The sequence below is a fragment of the Rissa tridactyla genome, chromosome 3 (genome assembly GCF_028500815.1).
Source record: "Rissa tridactyla isolate bRisTri1 chromosome 3, bRisTri1.patW.cur.20221130, whole genome shotgun sequence".
In the NCBI taxonomy this organism is placed as follows: domain Eukaryota; kingdom Metazoa; phylum Chordata; class Aves; order Charadriiformes; family Laridae; genus Rissa; species Rissa tridactyla.
The window spans coordinates 42510312-42531720 of record NC_071468.1 but is presented as its reverse complement, the minus strand read 5'-3'; the positions used below and the strand labels follow the sequence as shown (position 1 = coordinate 42531720).

The following is a 21409-nucleotide window of genomic DNA, read 5'->3' as shown; positions in this document are numbered from 1 at the left end:
GAAAAGAAAAAAATCACTTCAGTAAAATGCTCATGCATCAAATTTAGTTCATGAGGATAAAGGGCTGCTTCAGCCATATATTACAGTATTATGACTAACTTGCTGGTTTTCAGCCTTGAAAGGCATCTGTGCTCACTAGTACAGCCAAAGGTAGTACAAGCTGAGAGCCACATTTAATCACTGCTCTGGTTCTGCCAGTTTGTTACTGAACCTCTCCTCAAAAAGTAAACCACTTTCCCCATTCTTGATAGTATTGATTTCTTTATTTTAAAAGCTGCTTAAAATAAAGCAGTCTCCTGCTGATGAGAGCATTTTGAGGTAGTCCGGCTCTAATTTCTTGAACTAAAAGCTTGCATGTCCAATTAACTATTTATATGCATTTATATGCAGTGGCAACATGCAGTTGGCTTTCTTTCACTTTAGAGGTGTATACTTAGTATATGAAAATGATTAAACTTCCTGAATGGAAAAAAAAAATTCCTTCCATGCACTTGAGACAGTGACAAGCAGTCAAACATGGAACAAGCTCTTTTGACCCCTTAGCCTGGAAAACACCTCCCGAGTCATGGAGTCTGGCCCCTACTTATCCCAAATACCATAAAATGTAATTCCTCTATAAGTTTATCTAGTTTCATGTTAAATGCGTTTATACTTTCTCCTCTCCCCACTCCTCCAGATCTTCTCATTGGAAGGCTATCCATGTCCAGACCAATTTGATGAGTAGGAACCTTCTTGTAATTACCACTCTGTGATTACTCCTGGCCCATTGCTACCTGTCTGCAGACATGTCAACCCTTCTGTCGTCTTCTCTTCAGGATAACTTTGAATGTTTGGGGTTCTAGTGAAAAATTGTTCAAGTTTACAATTGGATAAGGCCTGATAAGGATAAGGCAAGATAAGGCCTGATTCCATCATGACTTAACACAGGAGTCATCAGGGAAGTGAGTACCACTTCACTCTAGTGTAAGAAAGTTTAGAGGTACTGCTAATCATAGAATGGTTAGAGTTGGAAGGGACCTTAAAGATCATCTAGTTCCAAATCCCCTGCCATGGGCAGGGACACCCTCCACTAGACCAGGTTGGTCAAAGCCCCATCCAGCCTGTCCTTGAGCACCTCCACGGATGGGGCATCCACACCTTCTCTGGGGAACCTGTTCCAGTGTCTCACCACCCACTTCTTCCTGATATCCAATCTAAATCTACCCTCTTCCAGTCCTTTACCCCTCATCCTATCACTACATGCCCTTGTAAAACATCCCTCTCCAGCTTTCTTGTAGGCCCCCTTTAGGTACTCAAAGGCTGCTATAAGGTGTCCCCAGAGTCTTCTCTTCTCCAGGCTGAACAATCCTAACTCTCTCAGCCTCTCTTCATAGGAGAGGTGCCCCAGCCTCCTTATCATCTTTGTGGTCCTCGTCTGGACCCGCTCCAACAGGTCCATGTCCTTCTTATGTTAGGGGCCCCAGAGCTGGATGCAGTATTCCAGGTGGAGTCCCATGAGAGCGGAGTAGAGGGAGAGAGTAACCTCCCTTGATCAGCTGGCCAGGTTTCTTTTGATGCAGCCCAGGATGCAGTTGGCTTTCTGGGCTCCGAGCAGACATTGCTGGCTCATGTTGACCTTCTCATCTGCCAGCACCCCCAAGTCCTTCTCCTCAGGGCTGCTCTCAGTCCATTCTCCCAGCCTGTATTTGTGCATGGGATTGCCCCAACCCACGTGCAGGACCTTGCACTTGGTCTTGTTGAACCTCATGAGGTTTGCACAGGCCCATCTCTCAAGCCTGTCCAGGTCCCTCTGGATGGCATCCCTTCCCTCCAGCATGTTGATTGCTGCGCACATCTTGGTGTCACCAGCAAATTTGCTGAGGGTGCACTCAATCCCACTGTCCATGTCACCAACAAAGGTGTTAAACAGCACTATCCCAGTACTGACCCCTGAGGAATGCCACTCATCACTGCTTGCCACTTGGACATGTAGCAGTTGACCACAACTTTTTGGGTGCAACTGTCCAGCCAGTTCCTTATCCACTGAGTGGTCAGTCGGTCAAATACATGTCTCTCCAATTTTGAGACAAGGATGTTGTGCGGGGCAGTGTCAAATGCTTTGCACGCAAGTCCAGGTAGATGATGTCAGTTGGTCTTCTGTTATCCACCAACACTGTAATCCTGCCGTAGAAGGCCACCAAATTTGTCAGGCACGATTTGCCCTTAATGAAGCCATGTTGGCTGACACTGATCACCTTATATTCCATATGCCTTACCAGAGTTTCTAGGAGGGATCTGCTCCATGATCTTGCTGGACACAGAGGTGAGACTGACTGGCCTGTAGTTCCCTGGGTCTTCCTTTTTTTCCCTTTTTAAAAATGGGTGTTGTGTTTCCCCTTTTCCAGTCAGTGGGAACTTCACCAGACTGCCACAGCTTCTCAAGTATGATGTATAGTGGCTTGGCAACTTCCTCTGCCAGTTCCCTCAGGACCCGCGGATGGATCTCATCAGGTCCCATGGACTTGTGCACCTTCAGGTTTCTCAGCACTTATGTGCTTCCCCCATCTGCTGCTGTGCTGAGCTGGAGAGCAGAGGCTACTCCTGATAGTAGGGTGCTTCTGCAGTGCCTCACCTTTCCCATCTCAGCACATGTGATCTGACTGTGTGTGGTTTGTTTGGGTTTTTTTTCCTTGAAAACTGTCAAAATACTTCTTGTTGGATTTTTTCCTAATTGCTAATTCATGCTTTTGCAACCAGTTTGGACAGATGTGTATACATTTACTAGTGTTTCAACTCCATCTCTTGTACCTCTTCTAAGTATTTCTCACAATGGCTATCTTTGTCCTTTGAACTGAAAGCAGATAAACCGTCAATTAAAAACCGAAGTGGCATTGAACAGAAGGCCATATTAACTGCATATTTCCAGATGCAATACAGTTGCCAAGAGCATAGGTTCAAGGTTGCACATTGTATTCCTACAGTGGGGGATATACTAAATAATCTCTAATTCAGTCTGTGGCCCAGGGAAAAAACCTGTTCTCTCTGTGTGAAAAATGTGTGACCCCTTTTCTGAAAGCTCAGTCCACCAGTATGCCTTCTGATGCTGGCTGCAGGTCTAGCTCGCCCTAGTTCTGCATCCACCAGCCTCTTTCTATATGGCATTTGCTAGGGTCCTTGATTTCGGTAGCTTACAGCATTAGCTTCCATCCTTAAAGACGAGGAGGAAAGCCTATCTTTAGCTTAAGCAGTGAAGGAACATAATTAATATTTAATATATTGTGTACCTGAAATGTAACACTGTGGTACTTGAGAATGAAAATTTGATACAAAAAGCCATTCTTTATGTCTACTGAGAGCTGGCTGGGAAGAGACAGAGTTAAACTACAGACCTGATTCTCTGTGACTCTATTCTAAACACTAGCATCTATAAGTGGTAAAATGTGTATTGATTAGGTACCATCAGATCCTGCAGGCACTTTGCCTCGCCCATGTGCGAATGCTCTGCAGTTTTAGGAAGCAGTGGAAAGTGCTGTGTAAGGATGTGTGGAAATGAGAACTCTTCTTGACATCATGTTTAGTGCACTGGACTCAGACAGCTTTAAGCTTTCAATGTCCGCCCCGAAATAAGTCTGAATAAATAAGACTGGGATCATCCCTTACAAGGATATATATGTGTAATTTTTTCCCAAAAAAGAAGTGCTTTAACTAAATAGTGGATTCTGAGCAAGATGAAGTGGAAATTCCAGATGTATTCAAAGCTTGATCACGGTAAGAGTATTCACTGGCTGTACTTAAAATGATATCTAGTAAAAATTGTCTCTGAAATGAAAAGATTAAAGGAGAATAAACTGAAACTCTAGGTTTGGCGATTCTTGTATTACAATTAATGATAAAAGCAAATCTGGATTTTTTTTTTTATTATTATTCTGTTTCTTTTGCTTGAATAGTACTTTAACACCATAGAATTGGCTGCATATATTTTTCTTCAAAATGTTCTAATAATTACAAAAATTAAAGGCATGATCAGATTTGGAAAAGGAGAAATGAGATGGGTTAGTGTATTAACTGATGAGGAGCTAAAGAGAAAACGTAAAAAGGATTAGATTTTGGACAGTATCTTGAGTGACTCGGTATTAGGGCATACAAATGATTCATCTCTTCTGAAGGGCACAAAAGTGGGCAGGGTTAATCTTTTCCCATTTTAAGTGTAGTTTATGGACTATCAACTTGAAGTCCAGACCTCCAGACTACTTTTCTGTCATAAGAGGTTTTCATATTTTAAATTATAAGTTTGCAAGTAATTTGAAGGTAACTGCTGTTAAATACTTTGTTTGTGTGTTGAATGCAGATACGTTTTGATTGTAGTGCATGTCCCTGCAAGGCATTTTTGCAAGTTTATATTTACCTCTGTGACTTTCTATTACAAGATGAGTCTATTCCATCATACTTCTCTATGTTGAATAGTGAATGAAAAGAATCCCAAAACAAAAAACAACACAAACCAAAAAATACTGTCTTTCATAGTCACAAACAAATCCCCCATGTTGGGTTAGGAGTCAGTTATGGAGTTGTGTGATGTCTTAATTTATAACTGTTCATAGTTTATATGCTGTAAACGCTATCAGTAAGAACATAGGTACTTCATATTTTATTACCCTCATAATGTATCCCATCTGTACAATAATTCTGAGACATACCATGGTTCTTCTACTACATCTTAATTCATGTAGACCAATCATTCTTCAAAAATTTGTTGTTAAATGATTGGACTGTATCTTTCAAGAACAGGCATGGTGAAATACCATGTCCAGGAACAGTTTAACTGTTTGTCTTCCTCATTCATGCTATGTCAGTATTATCTATAATGTCAGTATTATCTATAGTCTGTTGTCCTCTGGTTTATTGCCCTATAACCCTGCATGTAATCCCACTGAAAGTCGACTGTGCTAACCCAGCTAAATGTTAGTAAAACTTGTTCTTCCCTGTGTTCCCTGGACTGTGTAAGGTGGTAGAGTGGACAAAAAAATTTGGTTCTGGTTTGCCTCGATTACTTTTTTGAATCTTATTTTCCTCTGTGTTCTTGAGATTTGGATAGTGCAGAAACAAGACAAATAGCAAAGTCCAGCGCCTTTTCTTTTTCTTTACGCAGTACGTACAGTACTGGGTATTAGGCAGAAACCCAAAAGTACCCAAAAGCTGGAACTAGACAAAGGGAAAATTGCTAAGTTACTGAAATAACTGCATTAATTAAACCTGTTTGGATGTTCAAATGCAGTAGCATAGTAATGGGAAAAGGATAGACTTTCCAAGGAACATAGAGTTCAGGGCTATGTGAAGAACCTGATGTGATTTTGTATTAAGCTTTTTATCCGTTTATTTTTATATTTATCTAAGATGTGTGTATGTGGCTGGATTTTTGCCGTATTTTTCATGCTGGAAAAATGAGCTTCCCTTGACCCTGACTGTATAAGGCACCCTCTCTAATCCAAAACTCTTTGCTTTATAACCAGCATTTGTCTTTTCTAAGTAAGTTGCTCTCAACAGAATATTATCACTCTTACCACAACTTATTTTTAGGCAAGTAGAACTCAGTCACACAGAGTAGTGATTATCCCAAAAACCAGTGTTAAATTATTTTGTTCTTTCCCCTGCAGGTCTCTTCAATGTTTAGTAAGTTTTAATCTAAAAATTAAAGAAGCATCAGGAGAAATATCTATTGCCAACACTTTACTCAGGCAATAGCATGAATGAAGTTTAATGAACATGATCCTTGGAAGAAGATATTACTGTGTGATATGATTGTATTTTCATCCTGGGACCTGATAATTTTTTTTTTGGCAGTTTTGTACTGCAGTATTTGCATATTTCCAAATCACTTACTAGGAAACTCACACAGTTGCTGTGATTGATCTCTATGAAGTTTACAGTATTATAAATATTTGATCACAAGGTGTGCATGTTGATGAATACTGGGAGTCACAAGAACAGTTACTTGAATCGTGGTCAGCTAAAATCTTTCTGTTGGCTTAAAGCGTAAGTTTGCCCTAGTTGTCATCAGACAGTCTGGATGTCTCCTACTTTTAATAAGTGAATCAAGCTCAAAGCTATTGAGTAATAAGGATATAATCTGTTTTGAGCTCAGAGGATTGAGAACGCTTTTAGCTGTTGGGTTTTTTTTGTAATTTTATTTTAAAAGCAAACCCACCTTTTGAGCTGCCTTTCTAGAAATATGGAAATATAAATGACAAAAACAAGGTTGCAAAGAATAAGTATCTCAGTTTAATTTATACTGAAATAATCCTGCTTCTTTTCCTTGCCTATGCATTTGGTGTAAAAAGATTACATAGAGTGTGGACTGAAATATTTTTCTCTAGCCTATAATCTAGCCATATGTAAAGAAGTACAGTCATGATGGACAGAGCCTGTTATCTCTCTAAGGAAAGTGGCGGCAAAGAGTTCCTCATGCTCAAAAAAAGTGCTGAACTGTATTCTAGCATCTTATTGTGTTGTAGATAACTAAAAAAGTATATTTTCTGATGTTAATAGAGGTAATTCCAGAACTGAAACATTAAATTATTTTAATATAGACTTATTTTACGTCTTTGTCAGGAGATGAAGAGTATAAAAACAAGTCTGCCTTGCTATAGGGGTGGATATCGAGCTATTTGTGTTGGAAACAAAGGCTTTGATATTTTAAGCTTGTTTTTCTATATGAACTTCTCAACTTTTTTTTTTTTTTTTTTTTTTTTTTTTTAATAACCACAGCAAGACCAGCTTTATACTTGGGCTGCAGTTAGCCAACCCACACATTCATCAGATTACATTGAAGGAAGCTTTCCAAGGAGAATTCCATCTGCATGGCCCCCACCCAAACCTCCAGATGAAGAACAAAGACTCAAACTTACGGAAGAAGGTATAGTACTTGGACACAGACAAGATATATGTATGGCATGGGGGAGAGCTGCTGTCTTTTAGAATCCAAGTTATAAACTTAAGATAGTAACTTCTTCAAAATCAGGCATTTGTTAGATCTTGGATTAGCACCAGAAATAATGCTAGCTAGTATGAATTTAATCAACAATATTCAGCAAAAATGCATGCTTTCTGTTAGCAACCAAGATGTGCATCTGGCATCTGCTGACTAATGGATTTTACCAGGTGTTGTGACCTTTGTTCTTTTCCAGTTTACATACCTTCAGAGCTATGAAATATGGGTACTTTTCTGTTCTTAAAAATCTGGAAAACTTCAGACGTCCACTGTTGGTATACTGAAAGTTATTAGAGTAGTGTAAGGTATTCCTTTGTGGATTCAGCAGTCCCCTGCTGACAGAGATGTAGGAAAAGTGTACCTGAAAAATAAATTGAGGTCTTGTTTACAAAGTCAGTTTATTTTAGAACTTGTAGGGTTACTCTACCAGCTGCATTTCTGAAATCTTCTGCATACTCATTAAAAGCTTTGTTTAAGCGGAGAATTAAACCAAAACAAAGTAAAACTTCTTGTAGCTGATAAAGAAATTTAGAAGAGAATTTCAAACCTGTTTTCTGTTAGGAGTGTTGGTGGGCAAATACCACAGTTTCTTGGAGGCTTAGCTTTGCATTAGTTAGTATTCAATGGCTCTCACACTTCTAGGCTGCGTTCTTCCCCGTGATCTCCATGGAGAGCCACTGGATATTCTCGAATTTTCCATTTCCTACTACTCCTTTTTTTCATTGCTCAGATTTGAAGAATTAACTCGTTATTTCAACAGATCTCTTTGTATTGCTTGTAGGCTTTGGGTGGAGTTAATTTCAGGTTTGCTTCTCTTTGGGACTTCTCTACCACTTCCTCTGGAACACGAGCACAGTATTCCTTGCATGGACACCATTTATCATGGCAACGTTTCACTTTTACTGGTATCACTTATTCCAGTGTTCACAAGCGAAATAAGTGATGCCAACAAAAATGCAGTACTGCTACATTATTCTGTTTATGCTGTGGCTTTTACCGAAGCAGCTCTATTAGTGGTCAAGGAAATGTTTTTGCATCCATCTCGCTGATGCAATTCATTGATGAGTGTGGAATGGTACAGTACTGGACTGTTGGGCTAGTCCAGTTTTTGATTAGCGGTCTACTATTTTATGCTGTATTTGGTGAAAGTGCAGTCATATATGGTAGTAGAATTCATTAACGTTTACTCTGAGAGGACAGGTTGTGTTTCTTGACTTGGAGACTTAGCTAATGGGCGTGTGATCAGAGTATTTATGAACATACTCTGCACTGGCAAAACAAAAGAGTGAATGTTTTATTTTTTTACTTTGAGGTTTTATCCCGGCAGAGGCTGGAGCAAGTTAACAACAGTTCTGTTGCTCTAAAATCTAGAAGAACATTGATTACATAAAATATTTTGAAATGTAAATATTTTTACCATTTGGAAGGATATTTCTACCAAGAGGATAGATAATACTAGGAATTTTTAAATGTATTCATTTTATACATGGTTTGTTTCCATCCTACGTTGTTCTATTTATACCTAGTACATGGATGTAATGTGTACACTACTTATCTGTTCCTTATCTCAACCACTGCCCTCGCAAAACCTGCAAAAATATTAAGAAAATAGAAGTAAAATGGAAAATTATGTATTGTGACTATTTCTAAATGGAATATAAACAGTTCTCAAAATTTATTTGAGGTTCTGACACTTAAAAATTTTACTGCAATTTTGGGTTTTTGTGTGAATTTGCAGTGTAGGGCATGGAGGGAAAGGAAAAATTATAATTGTTCTGAATACAATTCAGGTAGATAAATAATTTAACTTTTCATTTGATTGTTTGCATGCTTGCCATGTAAAATAACCTGGAGGTGAGTGATGTTTCATGTGAAGCCTGAAGGATAAACACCTTTCCCAAGATTTTTAACTATGTTATGTATATGCACCTTTGAAAGGTGGAGGGGGCAAGCATTTTTTAAAGGGTTTAAATTACTGTGTATAGACTAGCTGTATTTTGCATTGTATATAATTATTGCTGTATGGATTAAAGAGATACAATATTAACATTAGAGACAATTATTGATAAAGTAAAACGTCCATTTGAGACAAAAGTATTGATCTGGGGAAGAATGTAGCAGGCTATTTTTATATGTAGTGTCTTTATTGCACATTACATATGTTAGCATGAGGACAATACTAGGCCTTCAAGTTTTAAATAAGATGAGAAGAAATTCTGCAAGGTCTTAGGTAATCTGTTCCTAAATTAGCAAAGTACTTTATAATTTGTTTAATATAGTATATATTAAATAGTTTTGCTGTGTGCTCTGTGTGATGTGGAGTGTTGGTTTTGGTTTTTGGGGTTTTTTTTTAGGTTGGCTATTTATTAAAAAAACTGAAGTTTGGAAATACCTAATATGAATTTGGGTTCAAGTCAGCAGTACTTATACCAAAAACATTTTAAGTTCTGGATTCAGAAAAGTTTTTGGACAAAATGAGTTAATATCACCAATAAGATCAATGTATATGCCACTAATTTTCGATCTGAATACCCAAAATCTGTTTCTGTCACTTCTTATGGTATTTGACTCTAGCACACTCATATCCCAGCACATTGCCTGAATCTGAACACCACAGGGTATTTGAAATTTCACTGTTTTAATGCTTTGCTTGATGACAGTATTTCACTTAACATACAGGAAAAGCCAAGCGTGCAGGCACTAGAGCCCAATCATCCTGTTTCCATGTGACTGTCCTAACAACCTGGGCAGAGACTCAAAGATTATACGACTTTTTGTGCAAAATGACAGTCCCAACACACTAAATCTCTGTGTGGGTTTACCCCCCGAAATCTAAGTTAGTCCCTTTAACAAAACCAGGTTTGTCCGGACACTTATTTCCTTTTTTTATATGAAAAATGAGGGGGGGAGAGTTTCTCTTGTGTTAAAGGAAAGGTTTCATTTGTCCTATAGTATTATATAGCACATTTTTCCTTTCCTTAACACCTTTTTTTTTTTTGTGGTGGTGTTTGGTTTTAGTGGGCTTTTTCTTAGTTTTGCTTAAACATAAACCCCTGTTTGTGCATATAGATTCTATTTGGTGAATTTTGGCAAACTAACCTTAAAATTAACTGCAAGTCACCCTGAACTAAACTTATATTTAGAACCCTTTCTAGAAGAAAACTTGAGCGCCGTAAAAAAAAAAAAGCTAGACAATTCTGTCAAATTGTTAAATATTGACAAATATGTAGGAGCAGCCTGTTCTTATTTTTTTTAAAGAACTTTTGAGTAAGGTAGGTAGTTTGTGACAAAATGCATAACAGGAAACATTACTCTAAGTTGTGTGTTTACATGTCCTGTCTAGTACAAGAACATTAGCAAAGAATAAAACCTGTTGTGAGCAAAGATCAAATTAAAGTTTCTTTCAACCATACAGGAATCTAAAATGATGTACACAGGCCCTGGGGAGATCACCAGTGCCCAAGTACTAGTGAAGTTTTCCTGGTTTTGCAATTCAATCGAGGTAGAGTTACCCAAAAAAGTTCTCTTCCAGATAATTCGTAAAACAAATCTCACAATTCTTTAGTTTAAAAATGTTAATACTCTTCCCTTCCTTTGAAAGAGATATTAATATCTTTCACCAGGAAATAAGAATTCACTGGTTTTGGTGGGATTCTTTTGGTTGCAATGAGGAGTGACTGTCCAATTAATTAGTAGCACCCTGAATTTTCTTTGGTAAATGGATTCTGAAAGTCATCAACAAGGCATGATTTACCCATAGTAAAAACACGTCAAAGTGAGAGGTGAGTTATTTCCTGTTAATGACAGCCTATCCTCATCCAGCTTCTTGTGACTGGGAACAATTCTGTTAGATAAGACTTGAAATGCTGTTTTTGTAAACAATTTTAAAAGCAAAAAAGATTGAGGATTGTTAGTTTTCAAGGGGTAACCTTGCAGCATAACTGCCACTGGCAATGAAATTTCCCCATTGTATGTCTCGCCTCCCAACAGCTGGGATTGCCAGAAAGCTGTGAGGAGGCTAAATGTCTAGGAATTATGAATCCAGAGGTTCTGGACCACAACTGCTTCACTCTTCCTGCAAATGGGCAACAGATTTGCCTTCTGTGTAGTGGTACTGTTAAAAGATATAAGAAGGCTGTGAGATGCACGTGTTCTCTGGGCAGGTACAAGAAAAATATTTTTATTCTTGTCTTGGGTACAAGGCTATGACCAGTTAAAGAGACATCAGTAACAGTAGCTGCTAAGCTGGTTAGAGATCTTTGCACTGTGTGCTGGTGGGGGGTGTTTTGGTTTGGTTTTTTTGTTTGTTTGTTCTTTTTTTCTTTTTTCTAGTTATCTCCTATCTAAGCTAGACAACTGAGGTAGAAACTGAGGCACAGAGAGGTTCTTTAAGGTCAGAATGGAAACCAGACCTTTTAATTCAAGCCCAGTGCTTTAACTTCAAGACTTTTTTTCTTCCATAAATAAATTAAGAATAAGTCTTTGTTATTGTTTGCAATGGCTTACCTAAAGACTTGAGGGTCCTGAATGTGTATTGGATTGTTACATGCTTCTGTAATTTCCAGCACAAAATACGTTATTTCTCTTATCCAGCAGGCAATCAAAATACAGCACTGTAGAAACAATGAAGGAATGTACAGTACATGTCTCTCACGGAAATAAATATTAGCACAATCAAGGTTTTAATGTAATTTTGTTTGTACTTAGGTTTGGTTTAAATTGAAATGTTTTTATGAAAACAGAGATCTCAAAGACAAGTATTGTCGAGAGAATAGCTATCCCTGTTTTAAAATAAGAAAGGGAATCCAGTTGGGGGTGGGGTTATGTTTTGGTGCCCATTTTCCAGGTAAAATGTGTAAATAAAAGTTCTTAGTCCTACTGCTATTTTATTTTTTATTGTCACAGTGATAGTTGGTGGTTTAAAACCATCATTCTGGGACAAATATTTTTTTTTCTCCATTAAAAGACATTAATTAGTGATGGAATGCTTAGATATTCATTAGGATTCTCATCAGTTATTCCAAAGTAGGAAATAATTGAAGAAGTTACTACTAGAATGAAGTATTGCTGTTTCATTTTTCAATGTAAATAAGTAATGTAGTCAAAATTCAAAAAGTCAGATTTCTTTGCCCAAAAGGGAGAGTGTGGAATTCAGTACAAAGGTGAAGAATTTTGTATCCTTAGCTTGAATGTCCCCAGTTCTGGGAAGCTCTGACTGGACACTTACACAAAAGTGTACAGTCCCAAACCATCCGTTTGTAAGGCTGAGATGCTGTAGACAGTGAATAATAAAGCGAGAATGAAATTGAGATTTCTCAAAATGTATTTGCAATAGTGAGGCCAGTTGCTTTCAAGCACACTTTTAAAGTGTGTGTTTAGATCTGTGTCACTATCTGTCTTATTGTGGGGAATCTCAAATTTTGATGGTAGGGCAGAGAAGGGCCAGAGGAGGATAAGAAAAAGACACTATAGCTGCCAACAGTAATCTTCTGGCCTTCTGTGAACAGACACAATCTGCAGACCTTAAGGACGGAAATGCTTCTTAATGAGATTGGATGGGAAGAACAAGCATAAGAACTTTTCCTTGACCTTCTATGGAATGTATATAACAGAGCCATAAGTAACTATTTTTCTTTGAATCGGGAATTTTGACAATCAAAATGGACTCCTTTCAAGTTTTATATGCTATGCATTTAAGATGATAACATTTAATGTTGAGTAATAATAAATACATTGCAAATTGAGATCAGGCTGGCTTTATTTGTGCATACAACCTGTTCATTTAATTTTAGATGGATAATTTGGAAAGTGGGACAGCTAACAATGTTTTCTTTTTAAGTCTACTCTCTTTTTCATGAAATTCATAATGTATTTGAAAAGATCAATGAAAATTTTTTTATATAGAAATTTTAAAATCTGTATCTTCTTTTCAAATTCAGAGTTGAGATCTACTGTCCAAGAAACAGAAAAACAATGCATAGAAGATGTTCAGCAGGTTCAGGTAAGATTCTAACAAATGTTTTGTCTACTGTTTTGTAAAAAGACTGGGAAAGCAGTACTTCAGATATTTTTGCAATAGTTTTATGTACTGAATCTTTGAAAGTGTGGTGTTGATTCTAAATTTTTATCTCAAAATACTTGTATGTTCCATAGTGTATCTAGGTACAGAGATTCAAGGTTCCTGCCTGCCTAAAGTGATCCTTGGAAAATGTTATTGTTCGCTTTGCTCAGAAGTTAACACTTGGTTCTGGGGGTCTGATGGTATTACTAAGGAATAGCAATAAAAGATCTGGTTATATTAACTAATCTACAACAGTTCATGTGACTAACTGTGGCAGAGATTTTTTTTTCCCTGTTTCTCCACTGAAGCTTATAGGTAGTAGGTGAATAGTTTTAGGGTGCCATGCTGGACTTCAAAAGGAGATAATGTAATACTGCTACAGTGGCGACTTAATCTGGGTTATGCTTGTTCACTATAAATATATGTTATAGTCGTCTCTAAATGTGGTGCAGTTTGATGGAGTTAAGGAACTTCGACTTTTATTTCCTCAAAAGACTTGCTTATTTTCTGTGAAAATGCTCCATTCACAAATGCCAGAATTATCTTAGCAGTGAATAAGACTATTCAATTGTTCTGGAAGTCATGAAGAGGAAGGCAAAGTTCTGGTTTCCTTAAATCTTGGTTTAGAACAAGGAGTGACCAAAAGCTTTTGATGGGTTTTTGTTGTGGTGGTGTTTGTTTTTCTTTTTTTCTTGATGGGGTTTATTTTTGTGGGTTTTCTTTGTCTTGGGTTGGGTTTTTTTTGTTAATAACTGTATGGTTCAAGCATCACTGCATTGAACAGCATTTGTGAAAATGATCAGTGGTTTGCTTTTGAGGGAGAAAACAAGCATGCTGCTGATCATTAGACCTGCAAATTTAATCCAGATTCAATCAAGCATTTTATGAGCATGGATGGGGAGAGTAGGTATGTTACCTTTATGTTTTTTTGTCTTGCCAAACAACATTATAGGAGTTCCTCTGGTCAGTTACCTAAATTCTTCTACCTCCGTAGTTAAGAACATTTAAAAACTAGAGCATATTAATTAAAAATAATACCATAAAATTATTCTACACTGCAATATTTTCAGTTTAAACTAAAATGTATTTGTCCCATGCTATTTTTATATTTCAGTAGCAATGCTTTCTAGTATTTCTTGTGAAAAAGAATTTTTTCCTATACTTCCAGAAACGTATCATATGTAAAGAGTGTATTTAATCTGTCTCTAGGATTTTGATTTATTACAAGAAACAACCTATGTAAAAAGACTTTTTTTTTTTTTAATTGGAAATGTAATTAATGGAAGTAGGTTCATGAATGCTTAGGTGCTTTACCTGAAAGAAACTGATTCTTTTGCTATGAGAATGAATTTTAACCAGCAGCACTAGAGCACTGTTTGATTGCTTGAACAAATAACATTTACATCAGGTTGGGTTTTTTTTCTTATTTTTAAAACTAGCTTATTATGTTCTAGCATTTGCTAGCGTTGTTAAGAGATCCCCATCCCTCTTGCTCAGTGTTGATCTTTTATAACAGTAATGTGAACAACTTCTATTCTGTACTATTATTCATCAATGAAGAGCGGAAATAACTATTTTGATTGTATGATCACCTCACTTGCAGAAAAGCACCTCAAGTTTTTGCTATATTATGTCATCATTGTTCTGGTTTATTTTGAAAATCAGAGTGGAAGTTATTTAATTTGAAGAACTGTATGTGGATTAAATGTTTTCATGTGTTTAAACTATTGCTCTACAGTTCCAAACAGTTGAGTGTATTCTGCTTATCTATCAATATCTCTATATATCAATCTACAGAAACATCTAGATAGTATAACGGTCACACTAACTTTTTTCATCATGTTTGTAGATAAATTCTTTACTTCAATCAGATTATTCTTGGTATTATTTGTACTTTTTTAAAGTTATGAAATACTATGAAATGTTTCTATTAGAGATCTAGCCTCTCTTATTGTTTGCCTAGCTTGTCCATAGGTTTTCATTCTGAAGAAAGCAAGCATTGGCTGAAGCTAGCCAACTAGATGATTTTTTTGCTTTTCTTTTGATACATGACAAAGGAAAAGAGCCCTGGTGTAAAACTTGAAACCGATCAACTAAGTCTACTTACAGGCTTCTTCCCTCATCCTTCCATTGGAAAAGACGTTTTCCACATACTATTAAAATAATTAGAGATGGTCTATATTGACACAGAAACAAACGCAAATGTAACATGATGCTGATAATTTATCTCACTTATGATAAACAGTTAACTCTAAAAGATTCAGGATAATTCTAAATTAAAAGCACAAGTAGCACACACACAGAGCCTGGATTCTAAACTTCCTTGCTACTGGAAGGGGCTTTTTTTAATATCCTCTCCATTTCCTTACCTTTACAATGTTAGAAATAACCTTCATATTTTGCAGCATAATTTGCTAAAGCTTTTAAGTTTCAAGGTCTTTTGAGTTCAAAAGGTAATTTCTAAAAATTGCAATAAAAAAAGTGAGGACCTGGAGGTGTGCTTGCTTTTAGTGCAGGAATTGGTAAGCAGTGGAAAAATAAGAAAAATTGGCAGCCATTTCAAGTCCTGTTTTTTGAAATGCCAAAGAGGAGCAACAATGTCTGCTTAGTCTTCCCAGAACAAACAGAGAAAGCTTTGTTAGTCCTAAATCCTTGAGAGAAGGAAGAGGAGAAAAAATGCATGTCCTAATTTAGAAACTCTGGTTTCAAACCTGATGTTTAGGTTTGACAGCTGTACTTTTGTGCCAGAGTCAAATTCCTTTATGTTTCGCACCCCTGATCTTCTGTGGTAACCTTGCAATTTTCCCTACATTTTAACTCAGTTTTCAGGTTTGCTTGATTTTGTTTACGTGGTAGGTAAAAACAGAGTCTTAGCAGAAAGGGAGGGGCGGGGGAAGGACACATCTTACAATTTTTAAATGAGTACATGAAAACTAGGCTTTGGTTAGTAGCGGGACATCACAGAACCAAAAACCTGAAGTTGTTCGGAAATCACCTAAATTCCTTGTTCTCTTATATCTCTTATTTTTAAAATATTTTAAATGTCTTTTTTGATCATTTGTGATGAGTGCCTATTCTGAGTATCACACAAATTTAAAAAGAAAGCCATCATTACGTTTATTTAAAGGTCATCATCCGGATGTAACGAATTCATCTTCATGCCATTGACGATGGCTGCTCTCTGTAATCCTGTCTCAGGAGATAAGGTTTTGCCAGACTATTCCAATTTCTAGCAGTTTGGTTGTGAGATAGTTTACACTGAGTATTTTAGCTATATTTACTGCGGAAAAGCTTGTCATCAAAAAATTCTTACGCCTGTAATGTTTCCAGCTCAGTTGTTCACTTTGGTTTAGTTCACCCCATTTAAACCAACAAATAATCCCTCAACCAAAATTATATGCCTTCTTGGAACACCACGTACTTCAGCTGGTAGTAACAACCAGACAAAATTTTGGCAGTTCTCAGGCACTGAAGACAGATTTATGCTGCGTGATCTATTGGTGCACTTTCCAACAATATCAGCGGGGAAGCCTTAAAAACCTTAAATTACAGGACACATTTTGCCATGTTTGAATATACTTTCCACTTTGAAAACATCATAAGTCTGACTCTTGGAGTGTCCCATTAGAGTATTCCCAACAACCACGCTTTGCTGGTAACCCCTTTCTCAGCTTTTCAGCAGGGACCTCTTTTCTTACTTTTTCTTTCTTTAACTACAAATTATTATAACTCCTTAGGGTACTAACTTAGTGACATTTGAAATGTTCCAATTTTGACACTTAGTAATACAAGAAAAAAGGTTGTGAAATCCTTTAGGATAAATGAATAATGTCTATTTAGAAAATATAGGACTGTCGTGCTTTAACCCCAGTCAGCAACTAGGACCACACGGCCACTCGCTTGCTCCCCCTGTGTTGAGATGGGGGAGAGAATCGGAAGACTAAAAGTGAGGAAAAAAACATCGTGGGTTGAGAAAAAGACACTTTAATAGGTAAAGCAAGAACCACCCACGCAAGCCAAGCAAAACAAGGAATTCATTCACTGCTTCGCATCGTCAGGCAGGTGTTCAGCCATCTCCAGGAAAGCAGGGCTCCATCATGCCTAGTGGTTACTTGGGAAGACAAACCCCATAACTCCAAATGTCCTCCACTTCCTCCTTCTTCCCCCCACTTTATATACTGAGCATGACGTCATATGATATGGAATATCCCTTTGGTTAGTTGGGGTCAGCTGTCCCAGCTGTGTCTCCTCTTAGTTTCTTGTGCACTCCCAGCCTAATTGCTGGTTGGGGGGGTGTGAGGAGTAGAAAAGACCTCGACTGCTTGGCAGCAACCAAAACCAGCAGTGTACTGTCAACATTGCTTTTTCATCCCAAATCCAAAACATAGCACTATACCAGCTGCTAGTATAGCAACTCTCTATCCCAGATGAAACCATGACAAAAACATTGGTGGGATTGGGATTTATTTTTTATTATTATAAAATATCACAGCTAGACTTTGTATTGGAAACATGCATGCTTCTCAAAACTCTCTCTTAAAATTTCAGGAAGATGTTTCTTTACAGGTGAAGGTAAAATAAAGAAGATAAATGTAAGATTTGTCTGAAATCGTGAAATTATTCTACTAAACGTACAAAATGAATAAAAAGGGAGATTTTAAAAACCTGTTTTATTTTAGTATTACATGGCTTTCATCAGGGTAGAGGCGAACTGTAGATGAGACTGGTTAACAATTGTGTTCAACAGAAATTGGAGGAAAATTGGGAACTCTTTCTTTAGGATCTCCCAAACCATTCTCTGTCTGTGGCTCTTTTTACACTGTTTCGTTTTACGTGTTCTTTCTTGAGACATTTCTCAGAAGAACCCAGTGATCCTGGGAACTCCTCTTCCACTCCTCTTCCGTCCCTTTACTATGTATCAGTTTACTTTTTGTAAGGAGGAAGAGAAGGTTTGGAGAGTCAATAAACAGTTCTTCTAAGACAGTTCTTTTCCTGCAAAAGCATGATTGCTTAAGTCTTAGATTTCAGCCAGGAGAAAAAAGGTACACATTTGGGTTAAAAAAAACACCAAACCAAAAAAGCCCAAAACCAACAACAAAAATGTATGACATATTCACAAGGATCTACCATATCCAGTTGTCTCATAGAGGAAAGAAAGGAGTCTGAAAGAAGCAAACTTTTTTGGAAGTTTTCCATATGAATTGAATGATAGTGAGGTCTATACCTATTGCATTTTTCAAAGTAAGCCCTATAGCTAACTGATGATCTCTGTCCTGCCAAATAGAATTGGATATATTATTTTAAGGAGAACTGGGATATCTTAGCTTAAAATGGGTGAGTACAGGAAGCATATGTAGGCAGATAGTGTTTTCTCATTAGCCTTGAGAATAAATTGTGCTTTATGAAAGGAACAGAAAGAAACAAATTTTGTGTGAAACAAGATGATAGAAATCTGGCGGAAGACTCTACTGCCAGGGTCATAGGAACGGCTGAAGTGCAGAGCATTTTGCTCAGGCAGTACAGGGGAGTCTAACCTCTGCCAAACTTCCATCCAGGATGTAAGTACTATGACTTTTACATTTGTGTTCATGAAATATAGTTCTTATGCAGAAGTTTCTAATTTTATAGATGGAAATTTATCTTTGATTCTTTATATTAGAATTCAGTCTTCAGTTTAAAAGTGCTGCAATTTCAGGTTTCTTTTTGGTTTGTTTTTAGGAAGCCAAATAAGCACTAATAGATTTTTCATGTTCTACAGCTGTAGCAGGTAAATTAATTGAACTTTTTAAAGTATGAAGTGAGGCTCTCTGAGTTGAGACCTCAATATAATTTAAACAGAGATTATCTGTTCCAGTATGTTCTTCTTCCTACATGACTAGTAGTTGAACTTTGTGACTAAAACACTGTCTTCTGGTAATGTCGTGATTTCTTAGGCTCTGAAGGAAGGATGAGAACTCAAGTAGAAATATTGGAAATGAGGGAAGTGTTTAATTAGAGAGCCTGAAAAGCATCATAAACAAGTCGGCCTACTCAGCCACTAGATGTCAGTTAAGTATTTTTGAATGGACTCTGCAAGGCACTTGTAAGTCACTTCTGGGCGATCCTGCAGATACCCTAGAGTGAGAAAATGATTTTATTTTTATTTTTAGTCAGAAAGTGGTGGCTTTCTAAAGGTTAATAGGTTACCTGTAAAAAGTGCTTACTTTTACTGTTTGACTAAGTTTAGTAATTGAAGCATCTCTCAAAGATCATAACACCATCTCCTAAAAATAATAACAAAAATCCTGAAACATTAAATGTTTAGAAAGTTCTGTTCTGTCACTCTTAAGTTGTTTGGTTTGGTTTTTTTTTTTCCAAACCAGTGAAGGGAACACATTTAATTTGGTCTATGAGACTTCTGGATGACCGTCTTTGTAGTAATAATTTTAAAGTTTTTCTGGTGAATTACCATACTTTAAATAAGGAGCTCAGTTTTCTTTTGAATATGAAATTCATTTCTTCAACCATAATCCTGAATCTTTTCCATTTAGTTCTGATGAGGGAAAGATTTTTATGTTTTTTAAAAAAAGTGCATCTGACATCAGTTTTATCTATTAACTGACATACATAAAATATAAATCATAGACTCCGTATTTACATAAAAATAAATAAAGGAATATAATATGTCAAGCCTGTCTGGTAGAAAAATAGAAGCAGTTAATTCTCAGAACAAATGTTAGTATTTTGTATTATATCCAGGCTTCACAATACTTGGATTGACTTCCGTTGTTTTGCTTGAAGGCAGTGTTTGCTTCTTTAAAAGGAACAATACATTGGTATAATTTTCAGTCGAGTGACAATAGCGCATTTTTGCACTCTTCCTCCTGGCTATGGTGAGACTAAAATTTGTTTTGTTCCAATCTGTGTTCTTGATGTTGATGTCAAGATGGAGATTTACTTATATGCTCATTTCAATTTGTAAGGCTCTTTATTCTGTTCTTCCTCTGATATGTGGCATGCTATCTCAATTATAGCTCTGAAATAACATAAAAACCATAGAATAATTTAGGGCTGAATAGACATTAGAAGGTCACGCCGTCCAATCCCTTCCCAACCAGCACTCTCCCTCAAGCAAAGGCTAGTTTAGATGTTTGGTTGTTTTTCTCCAGATTTTGCTAATCTCCATGGATGGCTATGTGGTAGTGCTAATATATACTTCCTGCTTTGCCTAGTCAGTGGTAAAATGGTAAGTCTTGCTATGTTTCTGATGTGTTTTTTTGATAACAGCTTAAGGAGATGAAAATCTGTGCTCTAAAAGCATATAAATTTCCCATGAGTTACTACTAATTCAAATACTGTGTACTTACAGGCATTGATTAAAATTCTCAGGAAACTACTGGTTGAGTTCAAGTGATTCATCTGGTTTCACAACTTCTACATCTCATACTTTTATGAGAATATGGCAGTGTATAATATAAATTTTGACTCATGTAATAATTTCTGTATTTTCCATTTTGACTATGCTTTATACTTAGACAGAACCAGACAGAGTTTTTTGTCATTTTAGATACAACTTCTTTGAAAAGTAGCACCAGCTTTAAGCTTCAGGCAATAATAACGCCTGAACAGTGTGCTTGCAAATTCAATCCAATGGAAGCTGACTTACGATTTACAGACTTCTTTCTTCTGTCATTCATGGTCAAACAAGAAGAAATGAGAGTAAAACTGAGAAAATTATTTATTTTAACTAGAATTACTTGGTGGTACTTAAAATCGTTGGCTACAGTGTGAGAGACTTTCTTCTTTCTCAAGACATGAATTATTGTATGGGATAGGGCTTGGAATTATCTCTTTTCTGTCTGTCTGTCATTCTGAGCACTAGTATGTTTTTCTCTTGCCATTTACAGTGAGCTGCTTGTAAAACACTAGAGGAGCACTGTCACTTCTCTGAGGGAGCGATGAATAGAAATGCACGATAGGCATGCAGCTATTGAAAATGCAAGTTTAAAGCGTTTTTTACTTTCTTCTCTGGCTTCTCACTCCTTTTGCTTGTGAAAATAGGTAAATTGAGAGAGTGTTCATTCCATCTATGTGTTCCTGGTCAAAGCAAAATATATTGCAGAGCTGTATATTTAATTATTAAAATACAATATTTTTTCTTAAATTCTCTCTCAAACTGAAATCATATTTCAGATGAAAATCTATAAACTCCCCTTCTCCCAAAATTTGGTTTAAATTGGAAGTTTTATTATTTCTATATGAAATTTCTCTCACCTTTTAGAGAGAAGTGAAAGCATAGAGTTTTTGTATATTCAATGGTACCATACTATATTTGGATTACATAGAATATTTTAGGTACTCTACTATTTACCTACTTTCCAAAATGTTTTAAGAAGAACTCC

The 21409-nt window shown here is 36.7% G+C and overlaps 1 protein-coding gene across 1 annotated transcript in view; it reads left to right on the top strand.

Moving 5' to 3' along the window:
- Positions 1–21409, top strand: part of FMN2 (formin 2) — a 177298-nt gene that overhangs the window by 43245 nt on the left and 112644 nt on the right. Inside the window, exons 5-6 of the mRNA XM_054197192.1 lie at positions 6745–6892; positions 12907–12968. Of these exons, the coding sequence (XP_054053167.1) occupies positions 6745–6892; positions 12907–12968 (210 nt within the window). The remainder of the gene's footprint in view (positions 1–6744; positions 6893–12906; positions 12969–21409) is intronic.